Source organism: Capricornis sumatraensis, chromosome 1 (genome assembly GCF_032405125.1).
Source record: "Capricornis sumatraensis isolate serow.1 chromosome 1, serow.2, whole genome shotgun sequence".
Lineage (NCBI taxonomy): Eukaryota > Metazoa > Chordata > Mammalia > Artiodactyla > Bovidae > Capricornis > Capricornis sumatraensis.
Genome location: NC_091069.1, coordinates 57,840,181 through 57,858,831, shown reverse-complemented (window position 1 = coordinate 57,858,831; position 18,651 = coordinate 57,840,181). Strand labels below are relative to the sequence as shown.

The 18,651-nt window shown below is 47.8% G+C and overlaps 1 protein-coding gene across 1 annotated transcript in view; it reads left to right on the top strand.

Moving 5' to 3' along the window:
- The window catches only part of POLR1A (RNA polymerase I subunit A), an 86,643-nt gene that overhangs the window by 22,705 nt on the left and 45,287 nt on the right, over nucleotides 1-18,651 (top strand). Inside the window, exons 10-14 of the mRNA XM_068972274.1 lie at nucleotides 417-587; nucleotides 1,358-1,480; nucleotides 4,108-4,338; nucleotides 12,025-12,279; nucleotides 17,674-17,865. Coding sequence (XP_068828375.1) covers nucleotides 417-587; nucleotides 1,358-1,480; nucleotides 4,108-4,338; nucleotides 12,025-12,279; nucleotides 17,674-17,865 — 972 coding nt within the window. The remainder of the gene's footprint in view (nucleotides 1-416; nucleotides 588-1,357; nucleotides 1,481-4,107; nucleotides 4,339-12,024; nucleotides 12,280-17,673; nucleotides 17,866-18,651) is intronic.

Sequence of the window (18,651 nt, the reverse complement as noted above, 5' to 3'; positions counted from 1 at the left end):
TCAGGATTGAGGACAGGCCCACTTTATCACCAGTGGGTTGCATGACATTCTCACTTACTGGATCCCCCTTCATCAGCGCTGACAGGTTTCTTCTCTCTGACCCACTGGGTCGAGGGACCATTTGTGTCTCTCCTGTGTCATACATACCCAGCCCAAGGGGCCCAGTCCAGGTGGCCAGACAGTCGGTCAGTTGGTGGTACTCCAGGGCAGCTTACCGCCTCATATGTTGTCAGTGCACACAGACAAGATCGATTTATGAGCACTTGGGCCACAAATCTGTCAAGTTCAAAAGACATAAAGGCCAACTTCAGAGTTCATCATTTGTCAGAGCTCAAGCGAAAAAGAAAAGTGGAACCAGGCCTGGCCTTCTTGAGGGCTTTCCATCACGCCCGTTTTTCTTGGTTGTGTCTTGGCAGGAAAAAGACTCTTCGATGGCCATGGACCGATCCTTTTTGAGTCAGCTTCCAGGCCAGTCCCTCACAGACAGACTTTACAACATTTGGATTCGCCTTCAGAGCCACGTTAATACTGTGTTTGATAGCGAGATGGACAAATTAATGATGGAAAAGTACCCCGGTATTAGACAGGTGAGCAGTTGGATCCCCATTGCTAGCCGAAGGGGTTAAATAATAAATATGTTTGTCTTAAGGAAGAAAATAGTAACCATACTTGTTTTTTTTTCCTTGACAGTGACTGTTTTATTTTAACCAATTGGCACTACTGTAGTTTTGGTTTACTTTTTATTTTATTATTTTTTAGTGTAAAATATGAAAGATTTATTTCAACTGTATAAAATAATTGAAAGAGGAATAAAAGAAGATATTAATAAAAGATGGCCCTAACTGAAGAAGTGAATGAAACTAAAATTGCAGACCAAAAAACCCAAACATAATAAAGATGTGCATAGTATTGGGTTGGCCTAAAAGTTTGGGTTTATCCATCCTTTCTCGCCAACCTGTTACCATTATACAAGCTTGTGAATAATAGAAGTATCATCTTTCATACTCATGCTCAATTGCTAAGTTGTGCCCACAATTAAATATGGCATATATATGTTCTAGAGCTTCCCTGGTGGCTCAGTGGTAAAGAACCCACATGCCAATGCAGGAGATGCGGGTTCAACCCTTGGGTTGGAAAGATCTCCTGGAGGAGAAAATGGCAACCCACTCCAGAATTCTTGGCTGGAGAATCCCATGGACAGAGGAGGCTGGTGGGCTACAGTCCATTGGGTCACAAAAGAGTTGGACATGACTTAGCAACTAAAAAACAGCAACATATATTTTCTAACAACTTAATAATTTTAAGTCTTGATTTTTAAATTTTTTTAATGATTTCTGTGGACTTTTCCCCCATAAAGATCCTGGAGAAGAAGGATGGTTTGTTCCGAAAGCACATGATGGGGAAGCGCGTAGACTACGCAGCCCGCTCGGTCATCTGCCCGGACATGTACATCAACACCAACGAAATTGGAATTCCCATGGTGTGTGCTGTTAGGTGGCAGATGAGAGTGGCGAGAAAGGCTGGGGAGAAGGCTTGGGATCATGGTGGCTTGGGTGAAGACAGCATCTGCCTCTCCCCATATTGAGTCCTTAGAAGGGCACCCTGAGGCCATGGCGTGGCGTTGCCCTCACTCCCCGCCAGGTCTCCAGACACGCTCCACCCACAAGGAAGACCCCTGCTCCTGGGCTACCAGGGCGCAGCCTATAGGGTGTGTATCCCACCCACCTCTCCTCTTCCTGCCCATCTTGGTCTAGTCATTAAAGCTTTCTAGACAGATGGAATACATGACAGAGATGAGGAGGGAGCGGGGCTTTCTGTCCCGTGTACTTGCCTGGCATCGGGAGTCGGCTGTGGAGGAAGGGAGAGAGCCCCAGGGAGCAGGCGTCACTCCCAGATCGTCAGGGGTAGGCAGTTTGCCCTGTCCACCCATTAGTGTTTCCTTAGGGAGCCAGTTTTCTTTTCTCACTTCCCCACCACTTGAGGCTGCGGTACTCATTAGCAACAGCCCCTTCATCGTCTTCCTCCTTAATGAGCCTGGAGGTCAGTAATAAAAGATGGTTTAATTCTCCCTGCGGAGCAGCTCATTTCCTCGCACACGGCCCTGCTGCCACTCTCAGGGGAGGACTGGCAAGGAGCAGAGAGCAGAGCTCGAGTGTTCTGATGGTCTCCTGCGGGCTGCCTCCTTGTCCCCCAGGCACACGTGGGCTTCCTAAGCAAGGGCTCTTGTGTGAGGGGACAAGAGTCAGAGAACACCCATTCCTGGGTACCAGGGGTCTCTGCATCCGGAAGCTGGGTCAGGTGGCATGGAAAAGCACTGGGAAGCCCAGTGGTGACATTCCTGAGTCCGAGGCCCTGGGAGGAGGGGCCTGTGACCTGTTCATTGCTTTCTTTGGGCAGAGGACAGGGACCTCTGTTGGCTTTAGCCTCGTGGTGCCTCCAGGGTCCCCAGCTTCAGGAGAGACCTTTAGTGTTGCTCCTCTTTCCACCTTCAGCGGTCTTCTCTTTCTTGGATCTGGGTTCATTTGGTACTGGAGGGACTCTGAAGTTCCCCCTCTGCCCACCTCCAGGCCTGCCCTAAACCTAGGGCCATGGTGGCCTGTTGCTCACAGGATGGTTTTCAGGAGCAGAGCGTGTGAAACTGCCTCTTGATCTCTTGTGCGCACCCTTCCCACTGAGCACTGTGGACAGGTGTTAGAGAAGCAGGGGAGGTGAAGGTTGGGGGATAAGCTAGAGACCCAGTCACGAACCAGACAAGACTAGTGTGTCCCTGTGAAGCTTATATTCCAGTGGTGGAGACACATAAACAGATAACACAAGTAAGGATATTCCTCGACTTATGATGATGTGGTGGTAAGTTAAAAATGCCATATGTCAAAAGTGCATTTAATGGACCTAACCTACTGAACAGCATAGCTTAATCTAACCCACCTTAAACCTGCTCAGAACACTTATGTTAGCCTACCGTTGAGCAAAATCATCCAGTGCAAAGCTTGTTTTGTAATAGTGTTGAATGTCTCATAGAAGTTATTGAACACTGTCCTGAAAATGAACAACAGGATGGCTCTAAGTGTATGGGATATTTATGATCCCAGGGCTGACAGCCAGCAGCTGAGGCCTACTGCCCCTGCGCACCTTCACAAGAATATCACACCATGTTTCACAAGCCCAGAGAAAGACCAGAATTCAAAATGGGGAGTATGATTTCTACCAAATACGTGTTACTTTCACACCGTTACAAAGTCCTAAAAATCCTAAGTTGGGCACAGTCCATACATAAATACTCTGTCAGGCAGTGGTCAGTGCGTCGGCAGAGGTGGAGAGGGCCAGAGGGCGGGGAGCACCGGGCAGGGTGGCGGGGGTTGGGGTGGGGGTGCCATTCACACAGGCTGGCCAGTGTTCAGAGAGTTCCTTTCCATGGGACTTTTCAAGAGTCTCTAACATAGGTATATGCCTTTTGAAGCACCAAAGGGTTTTAATATTCAGTAGCTCAGAACTCACTTAACCAGAGCACTCGTTTTTCTTGGAGTGTGGTGCAGGCCTGGCGTGTCAAATGGATCACTGCCATTTGCTCATGAATCGGGGGACTGAATCAGGTTTATCTCAGGCCACATAAAGAGATTAAGATGCCATGTCTGGGCTCAGGCCACCATCAATTAGTGATGACTGCTGGGGGGTGAGGGGAGGGGAATTATAGGTGGAGGAGGGTGATACTTGAGAGCAAGTATTCACCAATTGTCTAAAGCTCATGTTCCAGGCTATATTCCATCATTTGGGACCTCGAATTTATTGGCAGACTAGGAAATGATAAAATTTTAAAATAGGTTAAAAAAAATTTTGCTGCATAAATTACTATTCTCAGATAACTTTTTGGGGGCAGATTACTCTGCTAGAAGAGGAGACCTGCTCTCTTCCTTGGAGGAAGCAAGTCTGGAAAAATGATTGTGGAAAAGACAGGGAGATGTTGCTTGTTTAGCTGAAGGACCTTCTTGGCTCAGGGAGCACGTCTGCATCTTAGGGGAAAAATCACACAGCCTGTTGAGTCACACTGGGGTCCTCCTGACCTTTCTCTGCCCACCCTGAATTTTCATATCCCCTCCTTGTTTCCAGGTGTTTGCCACAAAGCTGACCTACCCTCAACCAGTCACCCCCTGGAACGTTCAGGAACTGAGGCAGGCCGTCATCAACGGCCCCAACGTGCACCCCGGAGCCTCCATGGTCATCAACGAGGATGGCAGTCGCACAGCCCTGAGCGCCTCGGACCTCACGCAGCGGGAGGCCGTGGCCAAACAGCTCCTGACACCGGCTACGGGGGCCCCTAAGCCCCAGGGGACAAAAATTGTGAGTAACGGGCATATTTGGTCAGGGGTTAGGCTGCTCCTTTTGGGCTCCCGCGTGATTTCAGCTGCGGTGCCAGTGCAAGAGGGCTGTGAGAACTGTTCCTGCTCCCCTGACCCCACCCCTACCCCCCGCACCCCACAAGGGGCTGACCCCACCTGTGGGTGTTCCCTAGGGCCTCAGCGCCATGAATGAAACTTCACTTGATCATCGCATGCAGGCTGCACAATTCTGGTTACACACCAGGCCTGGAAAAATGCCCTTTCATTATAACTCCACTGTGATCTGCTGCCCTTAAACAGGGCTGCTCACAGGTGGTCCTCGGCAGCAGCATTCCTGCAGCCAGTGGGAAATGCACCTTTGCCTCCCTTTTTACCCCTTCCCCGCCCTGAATTAGACTCTCTGGAAATGACCCAGGAATCTGTGTGTGAATAAAGTCTATGGAGGGTTCCTCTGCATGCTGAAGTTTGAGAGCTGCCCTAGGAAGGAAACATTCTGTGTCTGTGAAAACTGATGGTTTCAGCTGATGCTTCACTTTCTGGAGATTGCTAGTTCTCACCTGTAGCACTGTGTTAAGGGATCTCCAGGCTTTCTCTGGGCTCCCACAGAAAGAGTACAAGATCAATTAGCAATGTCTGCTGAGGGCATAAAATGAGTGGATGATATCACTTGTGTCTGTGTCAGGTAACAACCATTCCAGCTGGGAGGGGTATAGCAAACAACCCTGAACCAGGCAAGAGTGGCAGAAATTGTTGGAGTGAAACGGATTTGGGGTTAATTTATGGTGACTGCCCAAGTCAGGGAGTGATGGAGTGTATCGTCCTCACCCGTCTACATATTTGTTGGGCTTCCCCTTGCCCTCTGACACGCCTAGACCCACTAGGTTTTCTTTTTGGTCGGTTCGAGCTCTGCAGAGGACTGTTGAAGCTTGAAGGAGCTTTGGTTGGAGGACAGAGAGGGAGAGGAAGCCTTGTCTCTGTGAGCACTGCTCTTCACCGAGGCCTATCCCCTTGCTTTCTCCCCATCTCACCATTGTCCCGCGGTCCAGTGGTTAACAGGCCTTGCGTCTTCTGTTTTGGCAGCCAGGGGCAGACAGGTCCACCCACCTGTTTGTTCTTTTCTTATGCGTTAAGTGACATTTGTGTTCAGGTTCGCAGACTTACCCTGCCGTTTTAATTTTATTCTTTTAATAATTTTATTTGGTTTTGAGTGTGTTGGGTCTCTGTTGCTGCATGGGCTTTCCTCTAGTTGCGGCAGGTGTGGGCTGCTCTCTGGTTGTGGTACACAGCTTCTTACTGCGGTGGCTTCTCTTGTTGCAGAGCACCGGCTCTAGAGCGCATGCTCAGTGGTTGTGGCCCATAGACTTAGTTGCTCTGTGGCATGTGGAATCTTCTGGACAGGGACTGAACCCTCATCTCCTGCTTGGCAGCTGGATTCTTTACCACTGAGCCACCAGGAAGCCCCTATTCTGCCATTCTTAAGAGCCCCATGTTTTGCTTGGAGCTATGTGAAAGATGCAAGAGAAATAAAGGTGTATTTTTCTTAACTTATGGTGAAACAAGACAACCACAAGATAACTTCCATGCTATTAAGTCAAGCATGTGAGACAGTAGGACACTTTGAGAGAAAAATTGAGAATGAAGAGCAGAGTGGGGTCAGGTGGTGGCAGGGCCCACTGCAAGCTGTGTTGCACTTTGTCAGGCACCATGGACAAGCTCTTATTGCCCTAGGGTGGACAGCCTGGTGGGGGCAACCCCAGGGAATGAGTCCATGAGTGTTTCACCACTGTTGAGTGGTGTGAAGGGGACAGTGACGGAGGGTGGTGACTGAACCCACATGATGCTGGAGAAGAAAGGAGGTGGGGTGAGCATGCAGGGCGTGTTTGGAGTCGTCAGATGATTGAGGACCAGCCTGGGGGCTGCAGGGGACCCCAGGGTGAAAGGAGGGTATGTTTCCAAGGGAGAGGATGAGGTTGGGGGTAGGCTGGGTGTCAGGGCTGTAGAAGAGAGAAGATGAGAAGGAAGCCATGGTTTCCAGGAAGATGGAATGCTCTGGAAGGAGGTGCGTCTGGGCCCCTCTGAACTGAGGTGATGGTGGAGAACCTACGGGCCTATCTCACGTAACAGGTAGAAGTGTGGGCCCTCAGTTAGGGTTAAGAAATGAAATTATCAGGACTTCCCTGGTGGTCCAGTGGTTGAGACTCCACGCTTCCACTGCAGAGGGCACAGGTTTGATCCCTGGTTGGGAAACTTAAGATCTGACAAGTCACATATATGGCCAAAAAAAAGAAAATGAAATTGTCAGAGAGTTGAGCTCTTTGAGCACAAAGTAGCACAGACAGAAAGTGGGGGGACCCATGGGAGTATGAAGCAGGTGGGGAGGACGCTAAGGGAGGGTGGCCAGCCGGGCTTGCTCTCAGTGCCACATCCGTCCCCCACCTCTAGTCAAGACCAGCCCCAGAGTACCTTGGCATCTTCCCGAGGCACATAGGAGGTGTTTGTGGAATTAAATATGAAGTTTAAGGAGAGGGAGGAAGGAAGATGCATCAGATTTGCCCAGACAGAGACCACCTGTGACACAGGAGAGTCGTTTGGACAAAGTGGGAGGAGTTGGGCCCCAGAACCTTTGTCATCTCCAACTAGAGCAAAAGTAGAAGGATGGTGAGGTTCCTGACGTTATTGGGATGTGATGATGAGGCAGATACACAGGGACACTTCCTTCATGTGGCCCTTTACATCTGTGGGGTTGGAAGTTGGCTTCAGAGAGGGCAGGTTGGCCTCACTGCACTCGCTGGGCAGCTTACGAGAGGGGATGCAGATGAGTTCTGAGCTGCAGGGAAATAAGGGAAGTTGGCCTTATCTGTCTTCCAGCTGAACTTCACATCAGCATACTATCTCTGCTTTCTCCCCTAGCCCCAGCATCCCGTCCAGACTTCCCCTTCAGTCCTTGAACTTCCCGTACGTGCTGGGAACACTTTGTCCTCCCCAGACTCCCCAGCCATCGCCGCTCTGTACCTCAGCAAGGCCCTCATTCCTCCAGGGAGGAGCCTGCACACGTTTTCAGCCAAGGTGCGTGTGTGTGCTCAGTCGCCCATTTGTGTCTGACTCTTTGCGACCTCCTGGACTGTAGCTGCCAGGCTCCTCTCTCTGTTCATGAAATTTTGTAGGCAGGAATACTGGAGTGAGTTGCCATGCCCTCCTCCAGGGGATCTTCCCAATCCGGAGACTGAACCCACGTCTCCTGCATTGGCAGGTGGGTTCTTTACCACTGAGCCACCTGGGAACCTGAGACTACACATCTTAGGCTTTGTCAGCCACATGGTCTGTGTTGCAGCAACTCAGCCCCACTTTTCTAGCATGAACTGTGGAAGCCACCAGGGCAGTACAAAGCCATTGGTTTGGGCTGTGTTCCAAAAAAACTCTAATTATAAAAACAGATGGTGTGCAGTTTGCCACTTTCACACTTGCGTGGGATCACCCTCCCTGTGTGTCCCACCTCACCTCCCACCCTCGTTGCCTTGTGGGGTCACTCCACGGGCCCCCACCTATTCCACTTTAAGTCCTAAACCCCTGAGGACAAGGGCGGGGTATTAGACCCTCCACTCTCCCCAGCACCCTGTGGACTGGATGGGTCCACGTTGAGGTGCAGGAGGCTCCATGGACTGAGCTGAGGATGTGGCCCTCCCAGGGCAAAGACAGGAAGGGACCTTTTGAAACAAGTGTTCCTTATATCAGGATCTTGGGCTTCCCAGGTGGCGCTAGTGGTAAAGAAGGCGCCTGCCAATGCAGGAAATGTAAGAGATGCAGGTTCGATTCCCGGAGCAGAAAGATCCCCCGGAGGGAGGGCATGGCAACCCACTCCAGTATTGAGAATCCCATGAACAGAGGAGCCTGGTGGGCTACAGTCCATGGGATCACAAAGAGTCAGACAGTACAGTGGTGACTGAGCATGCATGCACATATCAGGACCTGGGGACTAAGAATGATTCTTTTTAGTTTCCGAAACCTCAGTGATGTTATATGTCACATTTATACATGTAGTCGAGTATGTGTGCATTCACAGCCTACTGGTAATTTGTAAAGTAGTTTTCTTGCTGAACACCTTCCATATAGATAAGAACTAGGCCAAAGGGCTGGGTTACGTGACTGGAGGGAGAGATCCAGGTCAGGACAGACCGCAGGTTCGATGAGAAGAGGGAGGAGTAAAGTCTCTGCCCCTTCCGCTGGCCCCCGTAAATGGAGGAGGAAGTGGCTGAGTTGGCCAAGCCTCATTTCCCGGCCCAGCAGTCAGCCCTGAGAGCAGCTCTTTGGCTCTGGCTCTGCTTCTGAGAACTCTGACCCGGGCACTGGAGCACGCTAATTTTCACTATGGTATTTATTTAGAGACAAGAGAAAGGAAGGGCCTCTGGTTTGGATTGGCAAGGGGAGCACTCTGTGCTCCAGGGCTTCTGTTTGCATTGGCTGGAGCCTGCCAGATGGGCCTGCGAGCCTTCCCAGCTGTGGGGTTTGCTTATGCCGGAGGATGTCTCAAATTTGTGAGACTCCGTTCCGAGGCCGAGCCTGGGCTTTGGGGCCTGAGCCACAGGTCTGGGCAGTTCCTCCCTTGAGAAGCTAAAGAAATAGACCTTCAAAGTCAGCTCAGGCTCCATGACGTGCCCTGGGCAGACACTCATGGGAATCCTCAGAATCCAGGTCTCCTTGGAAACATGGATGTAGGGGCAGGAGAAGGATGGGTTTGGATTCCTCGGGGAGCAGAAAGACCGAGTTCTTTCTCGCTGCTTTTAGGACTGCCTTTTAGAATTTGAGGGGTTTGCTCCCTGCTTCCCTGAGGTGGAGGAAACTTTCAGCCCAGCTGAGCTGGAATGAGGGGAGGCTGGTGGGTGCATCTCTTGTTAACCTTTGGCCTCTCTCTGTAACCAGCTCTCTGATCCAGCTTCATAATGTGGATGACATGAGAAGAAATAGACTCTGAGTAATTTGTTTCCTCCAACCTATTACCTGCCGAGTAATTTAGGGAAGACTTGGGGTGGGAGGAGCACTCACTAAGTCTCCATCATTCCTCTGGGCTGTTGAGGGCAGCATGCGGAATGATTGGGGTAGCAGTTGCCTCATGCATTTGTTGGTTTTTTGTTTGTTTTATATTTTTGGCCACACTGAGTGGTTTGTGGGATCTTAGTTCCCCAACCAGGGATTGAACACAGGCCCTTGGCAGTGAGAGCACAGATTTTTAACCACTGGACCCCAGGGAATTCCCATGTATTTGTTTTTTAAAATAGCATCTCTGTGCATCATTTAGGAAGCCCAGTAGTTAATTATGCTGAAGCTCCAATGCTTTGGCCACCTGATACGAAGAGCCAACTCATTGGAAAAGACCCTGATGCTAGGAAAGATTGAGGGCAGGAGAAGGGGACGACAGAGGATGAGATGATTGGATGGCATCACCGACTCAATGGACATGAGTTTGAGCAAACTCTGGGAAGTGGTGAAGGGCAGGGAAGGCTGGCATGCGGCAGTCCATGGGGTCTCAAAAGGGTTGCACACAACTTAGTGACTGAACAACAACAAAGATGAAAGGCCTTTAAAATCAGCTTTGTGGGAGGAGGTGTCCTGTCAGGAGGACATGACCAGTGGCATATTGGTATTGGTAAAGAGCAAGAAAGTGTGAACAGTGGTTATCTTTGAAGAGTAAAATTACTGTGGTTTCCATTCTCTTCTGGTAAGCATATCACCTGTGCAGTTTTTCATGCTTTCTTTAGAAATAGTTGAAGATCTTTAAAAATTTTCTAAAAGTTGCACACGCTCGTTGTAACATGAATAGCACTAAGACATGTAAAGGTCAAGGTGGTGATCTTTCTCTTCTTCCATGTCCCCCTGCCCTGAGGATACCACACAGCAGCTCAGTAAGGATCTAAATATCCTTGTCCTCGTGTGTATAAACACGTAGAGTTGGATTGGGTTTAAAATCACCTCATCCTGTCACCTTAGATGGCCTTCTCTGGTGGCTCAGACGATAAAAAAAATCTGCCTGTGATGCAGGATACCTGGGTTTGGAAGATCCTGGAGAAGGGAATGGCTGCCCACTCCAGTATTCTTGCCTGGAGAATTCCATGAACAGAGAAGCCTGTGTGCTACTGTCCATGGGTCACAAAGAGTCAGACATGACTAAGCAACTGATACTAATACACCTGGATGGTTTTTCTTTTACTGAAATACATTTTTGTCATTTTTTCAAGACTGTTATACATTTAAGTCATCCTTTTTAAAGGATCCCTGGCAGTCCCTGTTGACTCAGCTTCCACTTTTGGGGACCTGGGTTCAATCCCTGGTTGGGGAACTAAGATCCTGCATGGTCCATGGCCTGGGTGCCCCTTCACCACGTCCTTTTTCATCATTACATAATATTCCATAGTACATACTATGATTTATCCACTGATGCCCCTTCTTTGGGGCAGCCAGGTTTTTCCCAGTTTTTGCCACTGTTAACACGGGTGCATAAACATCATTCATAGAACCTTGCATTGGCACCTTTTTCATTCTGAAAGCCCAAGGGAAATGAGTTTTTAGTGTTCTAAAATCTGCTGTGAAATTGCTTTCCCAAAAGACCATGGCACTTTAAACTTGTTATTAATTTTTAAGTGCCATAAAATATTTTCCGGGAGCATTGAACTGGGAATCAAGAACCCTAAGTTTCAGTCCTGGCTCTGAAGGATGAGGTTGGGCAAGTATTTCTGAAACGTGGGATTCACATTCGGACTAACGTACTCAAATGTGGCTACAGTGGGGATTCTAGAGGTCTGCCAAATCCTTTCAAGCCCAGGAGTTTTATGGTTATGTGTAGACCTGCTGTCTTAGGATGTGTCCATTTCTTTTTTCAGGTTAATTCTCAGGGGAATTCAAACTCCAGAAAGGTTGTGCATGTCTGAAGCAGACAGACATTACTGGACAGGGGCCTGTGGCATCATTGACTTATCCCTCCCCTGGAGGAGGAAATGGCAACCCACTCCAATATTCTTGCCTAGAGAATTCCGTGGACAGAGGAGACAGGCGGGCTATCGTCCATGGGGTCACAAAGAGTTGGACATAGCTTAGCACCTAAACAACGGCAATAGTCTGAGCCCAGAGCTGGGACAGGACTTTGCTAGGTTAGCAGCTATTTCTCAGAAAACATTAAGGCGTCTGTCTCGTAAACTAAAGAACCCTAACCATGCCAGTTCAAACCCTAACCATGCCTGGTTCTTGAATTTGGATTTGGTAGTAGGGGCCTGTTTCTTCTGCAAAGTGGCATTTTGGGATTCCCAGATGGCTCAGTAGTAAAGAATCTGCCAGCCATTGCCAAGAGACCTGGGTTTGGTCCCTGGGAAGATCCCCTCGAGAAGGAAATGCAACTCCAGTATTCTTGCCTAGAAAATCCAATGGACAGAGGAGCCTGGCAGGTTACATTCTATGGAGTCACGAAAGGGTCGGACATGACTTAGTAACTGAGCACGCACACACACTGAGACCCTTAGGGCTTAGTAGTTATTTCTCATAGATTTCTAGGGTTTCAGACTGGACTGAAAGTTCCCCTTTTATTGAGTAAAACATGAGACAGACAGAAGCCACACTCAGCCCAGGGCGAGGTGAGCCCTTGGCATTGTAGCAGTGATGCCAGAGTGGCCACTGCTCAGCCCTTCCTCTGCTCTGCCCACAGGTGTGCCGGCATGTGAAGAACGGGGACATTCTCCTCCTGAACCGGCAGCCCACCCTGCACAGGCCCTCCATCCAGGCGCATCGTGCCCGCGTCCTCCCCGAGGAGAAAGTCCTGCGGCTCCACTACGCCAACTGCAAGGCCTACAACGCCGACTTCGATGGAGACGAGATGAACGCCCACTTCCCCCAGAGTGAACTGGGCCGGGCCGAGGCCTACGTCCTGGCCTGCACCGATCAGCAGTACCTTGTTCCCAAGGTAGGTCTGACCTTGAGGCCATTCCATGATCATCACCAGCTTCCAACTTGGCAGTCCAGGTCCAGGCCCCAGGCAGCTTCTGGAGTCAGCAGGGTCTGTTAAGCAGGGGCATATGGAGCAGAGGGTCTTGGATTCTTCCGGGTGGGGTCTTCAGCCCCCTAGTTGCTTAGAGATAGGAGGTTTCTCTCTTGCTGCCTCTTAAGATGTCAGGAGAGAAGTTGTAACAATCATCCCAGGAAGCTGAGTTCAGTACCTACATCTTAGGTCTTGTCTTCCAGCCTGTTTGGATTCTACAATATATCAGCCTCTGGCAAGCCTTAGCACCCCACCTATGAGGATCCCCACGGTCCACAGATGACTTTGATCCTTTAAGATAAGGAGGGTTTTAAGAGACAACTTAACCCCCAGGGTTTGATCCCTGGGTCAGGAAGATCCTCCAGAGAAGGAAGTGGTAACTCAGTCCAGTATTCTTGCCTGGAAAAGTCAGGAACAGAGGATCCTGGCGGGCTGTAGTCCAAAGAGTCAGACACAACTGAGTGACTAACATAATCCTGAGGGTCCAGATGAAATTCCCTGCAGCCCATGAGGAATCTCCGCTGTGAATCCCTTCTTTTATAAACTGTTTGTGTCGCGGCGATTCACAAATTACACACCATTCATTGGGATGTAATGTGGGGTAGTAATAAAACAATAAAGAACCATGGCTGCCATTTTCCAAGCACTTTTTCAAGGCCAGACACCATACATAGCACCTTGGAAGCCTCTCCTTTTCTCCTCCCCACAGTCCTTGGAGTAGGTGCTATTAACAGCCACAATCACGTGAAGAAATGGTGTAACATGTCCAAGAACACAGAGCCGGAGTGGAAGGGGGTGGGAAGGAGGGGCCAGGAGCTCCCAGATCTTTGTGGCTTTTCTTCTTTCCCCTGGCGTGGGCCCTGCCACCCTTCCACAGAAGAGACAGAGGCGTCTGTACCCAGGAAGCATAGACGCTGCTTAGAGATTGTCCCGCATCAGTTAGTGACCTCTCCTCCTGGGAATTTCTCTTCCCCTATCCCACCTGGAGAACCAGGCAGGTGACCAGTATCCCAGCATTCCAGCCTCTTTTCCTACCAGACACACCAGTGTGGCTTTCTGTTGATCCAATTAGTTGATTATAACTTTCTTTCCCTTCTCTGCCCACCTTGGCTGGCTATTGATTAATGAAGGGGCTGACCGTGAGCAGGAGGGGTTAAGGGCCCACTCAGGTCCCCAAGAAATTAGAAGAAATAGTTTGATTAATTTTTACTAACGGGTTTCCCTGATGGTCCAGTGGTTAAGACTTCGAGCTTCTACTGCAGAAGGTATGGGTTTGATCTCTGATTGGGGAACTAAGATCCTGCATGCCTTGTGGTACAGCCAAAAAAAAAAAACAAAAAATTTTTAAATTAATAGTTTAGAAGAAATAATTATAAGAAAATTGACTAATTTGAAAATTGGCCTTTTGTGTTTTCGTGTAAATTACATCAGTTGTAGCTGTGATGGTGATGGCAATAAAAGCCACTTTGTCCTGAGCACTCCATGTGCCTCAGGCGCCGCTCTGAGCCGTCTGCACCATTCTGGCTTAGTCCTCACCACAGCCTTAGGTGGCAGGTGTAGTTTTCAGGTGAGGAAACACAGGTGAGTGACTTGTCAGCCAGTGAAGAAGCTGGGCCTCAAACCCAGCACCTTTGATCCCGCCAAGCCTGTGTGCTCAGCCTCCTGTGTGGTTAGTCCCCCTTGACAGGCGAGGCTGGGCCTGGGTGAGGGTCTGTGGAAAGAAGTGGCTAACAGGACTGTGCCGGTTGTCTAGCCTGCTAGAGAGAATGTCACATTTCACCGTGGTGGACACTACCAGTAAACAGCAGATGGTTCATTTTTTTTGCTGGCAGAGTGACCTCTGGACATTAGCCTCATGAAGAGTTGGGGTGCTCTGAAGTGCTTAGGCCAGTGAACTTGAGCAGTCACTAGACCAATGTAGACTTGATTTTCATTGAATAAGATGGAATAGGGGACTTCATTGCATACACCAAGTTCTGCAAAGGGCTGGCCTGTTTAATTCCAGATGCGCCTCATCACATGCTCACCCGCCTGTGAGTACAGGGTCAGAGATAGAACAAAAGTAAAGTCTCATCAATGAATTAATTTCTTAAAAAGTAAAAATGGGACTTTTCTGGTGTTCTGGCGATTAAGACTCTGAACTTCCCCTGCGGGGGGCAAGGGTTATATCCCTGGTTTGGGAACTAAGATCCCACAAGCCACCTGTGCAGCTGAAAAAAAGAAAAATCAGGAAAAAAAAAGTAAGAAACAAACCAAGACAATTCTAGGAGATGACCTGAGAATTCACTTTACTTTCAGACAACTTCTTTTGTCAGCGGTAAAGAGCTTTTGATTCTTGATAAATTTTGTGTAGCCTTTAGTGTAAGTGCCAAGAGGAGAAATCCTGTTTTTGGTGATAGTTATAAAAATGAAAGGCTTTCCAGGTGGCTCTAGTGGTAAAGAACCCACCTGCCAATGCAGGAGACGTAAAAGATGTGTGATTGATCCCTGTGTAGGGAAGATCCCCTCAAGGAGGGCATGGCAACCCACACCAGTATTCTTGCCTGGGAAATCCCATGGACAGAGAAGCCTAGTGGGCTACAGTCCCTAGGATCACAGAGTTGGACACGACTGAAGTGACTTAACACACACACACACACATACACGCATAAAAATGAAACGTAGTTTGATGGCAAAGTCCTGAGATGGCAAGAGTCAGTTTTCTTAATCCAGGAAAGCCATTTTTTGTTAATTTTTCTTGATGTATCTTTATTTCCCTATTGTTTTCTTTTCTGTTTGTTCATTGTCCCAATGCTTCCCTATTTTTCAGGTTTCTTTTCCTTGACTAACCATAGTACCCAATTTAAGTACATTTTATTGTTAGTTTTATGTATTTAATAGAGTTGCTTGTTGTCATCTTAAAATAGATGAAGGGAACTTGAGCTGTTTCCTTTCCAAGAAAACAGTTACACTTTTTCATTTACATGTTTCTTTGTGGATTCTTTCTTTTTTTCCCTTCTGTTTGTTTTATCTATTAAGGGCCACTGCTTCATGGAAAGTTTTTTTTAACAAGGCTTGAGGCATACTTTCCTGACTTTGACTTACTCAGCTAGAAAATTCAAGGCACAGAATACCCTAATTCTCTTAAGAATCCTGACCAAAGACATCGATTGTAATGTCATTTTGCTGTGATGTTAAGTGGAATAGGATAGCTGACAATTATGTGGGTTTTTGATCCAGAATTAGTCTTTCTGATCCTAAGCAGATTTAGAAAATTCAGCATTATAAGTAGACCCTTAGTATATTGCTTTAATCAGCACTCCTCCCTAGAATTCATGCTTATTGCATTGAAAGCAGTTTAGCCATTAAGGTAATTTTCTAGTCATGGAAAACTCTAGATGGAAAGAGAAGGCACTGACTAGATCCTGTAACTTGTAATTATGTTCTTTAAAGGAAAACAAAAGGCAAAATCTATATCTGCCCCAAAAGACTGTTGTTGTTTAGTAGCTCAGTCATTTCTGACTCTTTGGGACCTCATGGGCTATAGCCTGCTAGGCTCCTCTGTCCATAGGATTTTTCAGGTTAAGAATACTGGAGTGGGTTGCAATCTCCTTGCCTAAGGATCTTCCCGACCCAGGGATCAATGCATGTCTCCTGCATTGCAGGCAGATTCTTTAACCACTGAGTCACCAGGGAAGCCCCCAAAGGGCTGTGGGATGAGTCAGATGCTTAATACTGTTTTCAGTTTTTCCCCTAAGCAAAATAAGACCTTGTCTTTGGAACAAGTTGCAGAGTATAATTTTTTGTCCGTGTTCATAACTCAAGGGCTGCGTGCCCCAACTGATCTCACCTTCCATCTGCAACACCTATCTGGCTCCTTGGTAATAATTATCTCTGAGTTTACATAAAGCCCATTGCCATGGTATTTAGACTGTTTGACAAGCATCCTTTCTAGCCTTTGAATTAGTGAGTGTGGCTAAATTCCTGGCACTTCTCCATGGCTGCATTTGAGAGTTCCTTAGTTATGCAATACAGCCATAATATTGGACAGTATTTAACAAATAAGCAAATGATAACAATCTTTAGATCCAAGATTTTTCTCTAGTTCCTATAAACAGGGAAAAGTTAGCAAAAACGCCTTCGTAATAAATATCAGTGGGCACGTCTATTTTTACCTTAGTGTGCTTTATGTTGCCGTGACTACAGACCTGGCAGATAGGGTTCAGGAGACTGGGGATCAGAAAAGATGAATGTATCCATCCAAGCTGGGGCTGTTATAAAAGCCCTTGGCTTTGGGTTTTTTTGGCCCTATTGCAATTCTTGTGGGGTCTTAGTTCCCTAACAAGGGACTGAACTTGGGACCATGGCAATGGAAGGGCCGAGTCCTAGCCACTGGACCACCAGGGAACTCTCTAAAAGCCCATGTTTTGGCATCTGGTGGTAACAGCCTACCATGACTACATGCAAGATCATGAAGACACACTGACATCAGGCATTCTTGCCTTCTGCAGTCACGTACATCAAAGCCCCCTCTCCACCCATGACTCTCTCAAGGAACCTCTCCCCAAACCCCCCATTCTCTGTGTTGGCTGAGTCCAAGTCACTCCACAGGCCAAACTGCAGTACTGTCGATGCCCCCAGAGAGACCATTCCTGCCCATCCCCTCCTATCCCAAGTCTATGTGATGACCCATCCCATTCTTTTCCTCCACAGGCATTTAAAATTCTTTGTAATAATGTATCTCTCCAGTCATTTGTTTTGTTTACCGTCTAGCTCTTTCTCATTGTGAGGGATCTGTGTGTTTCAGCCACTAAAATAGACTGAAGGTTGGTCTCACCCAGTGCCTCGGCGTACAGTAGGCTCTCCATAAATATTTGTTGAATGGGTGACTGATTTAGAGGAGAACCAGGCCAGAAATGTGTGAAAAACACCAAAGCATAAAACCAAAATATAAAAACAAGAACACAGCCAACAGCAGCCAGACCGAATTTATGCGTAAATGCCAGAAATATGCCGAAGTTAACGAGAAGCAGATGGGATTAGGGAGAGAAGGCCAGGGGGCCTGCATGGGTTTGAAGCACTTTTGATATTGAACAGTGGGCAAAAGGCAAAGGTGGGAGCAGGTCAGGAAGCCCTGGTCACGTGCTCTGGGAGGCAGTTTGCTCTCAAGATGGAAGGCCCAAGCACTGGCTAGGTGCGGCCATGACTGGACAACATGGGGATGTAAGGAGGGCTGTTGCTAGTGTGTAGCTCTGAAGCACAAGATTAGGAATTAGAATGTGGCTTCTGTTTTTTGTTTTTTTTTTAATTTGTCCTTCTCTTACCTGTTTTGATTTGTAGGATGGCCAGCCATTGGCGGGGCTGATCCAAGATCACATGGTTTCAGGGGCAAACATGACCATTCGAGGCTGCTTTTTCAGCCGGGAGCAGTATATGGAGCTGGTGTACCGAGGACTCACAGACAAAGTGGGGCGTGTGAAGCTCCTTCCTCCTGCCATCCTGAAGCCCTTTCCTCTGTGGACAGGAAAGCAGGTAATTAGGGGGAAGCAAATGGTGGATATTTATTTTAAAAAAAAAGGAATCCGGCCACTCAGTAAAAAGGTTTTGTTCCCAGGAGAGTCCAGGCCAGAAACAGAAATGACAAATCAAACAATATCTCTTTGATGGAGTTTTTGGGTGTGGATGGTTTCAAAGGAGTGTCTACAACTGCATATTTTCTGTCCTCTGCTTCTAACTGAAACTTCTAACTTAACGCTGACCTCATCGTCTAGATATGGTGGTAATAGGCAGTGGTGCTGATGGTAGCAGTAGTTATGTTTGTTGGGAGTGCTTCAAATATGTTAGATTACTTAACCCTCACAACCAACCTCTGATGCAGACACTATCATTATCACCATTTAGCATCATTTATCACCATTATTACCAGATGAGGATAATGAGGTTTGGAGAAGTTGTTACTTCTCCAAGTCCATAGGAGGTAGAGTTGAGATTCAAACTCAGGACTTTCTGACACGCAGAGCATCATATTATACTTAATCAATTATGTGATCTTGGTTCAGGAGTCCTCAGTTCGTTATTTACAAAGCAGAAGTGTGCAGGTTGATGAGCTATAAGGTCTCACCGGCCCCCCGCCTGCAGTTCTTTAAATCCATGGTCCTGGTACTTGACTGGTTTTCTTATTAAGCCAACTTGTATTTCTGGGATAAACCTTACTTGGTTATGAGATAGTATTTGCTAAATTTTTGTTCAGAAGCTTTTGCATCATTGTACATGAGGAATTTTGATGTGTGGTTTTCTTTTCTTGTCATAAGTTTACCT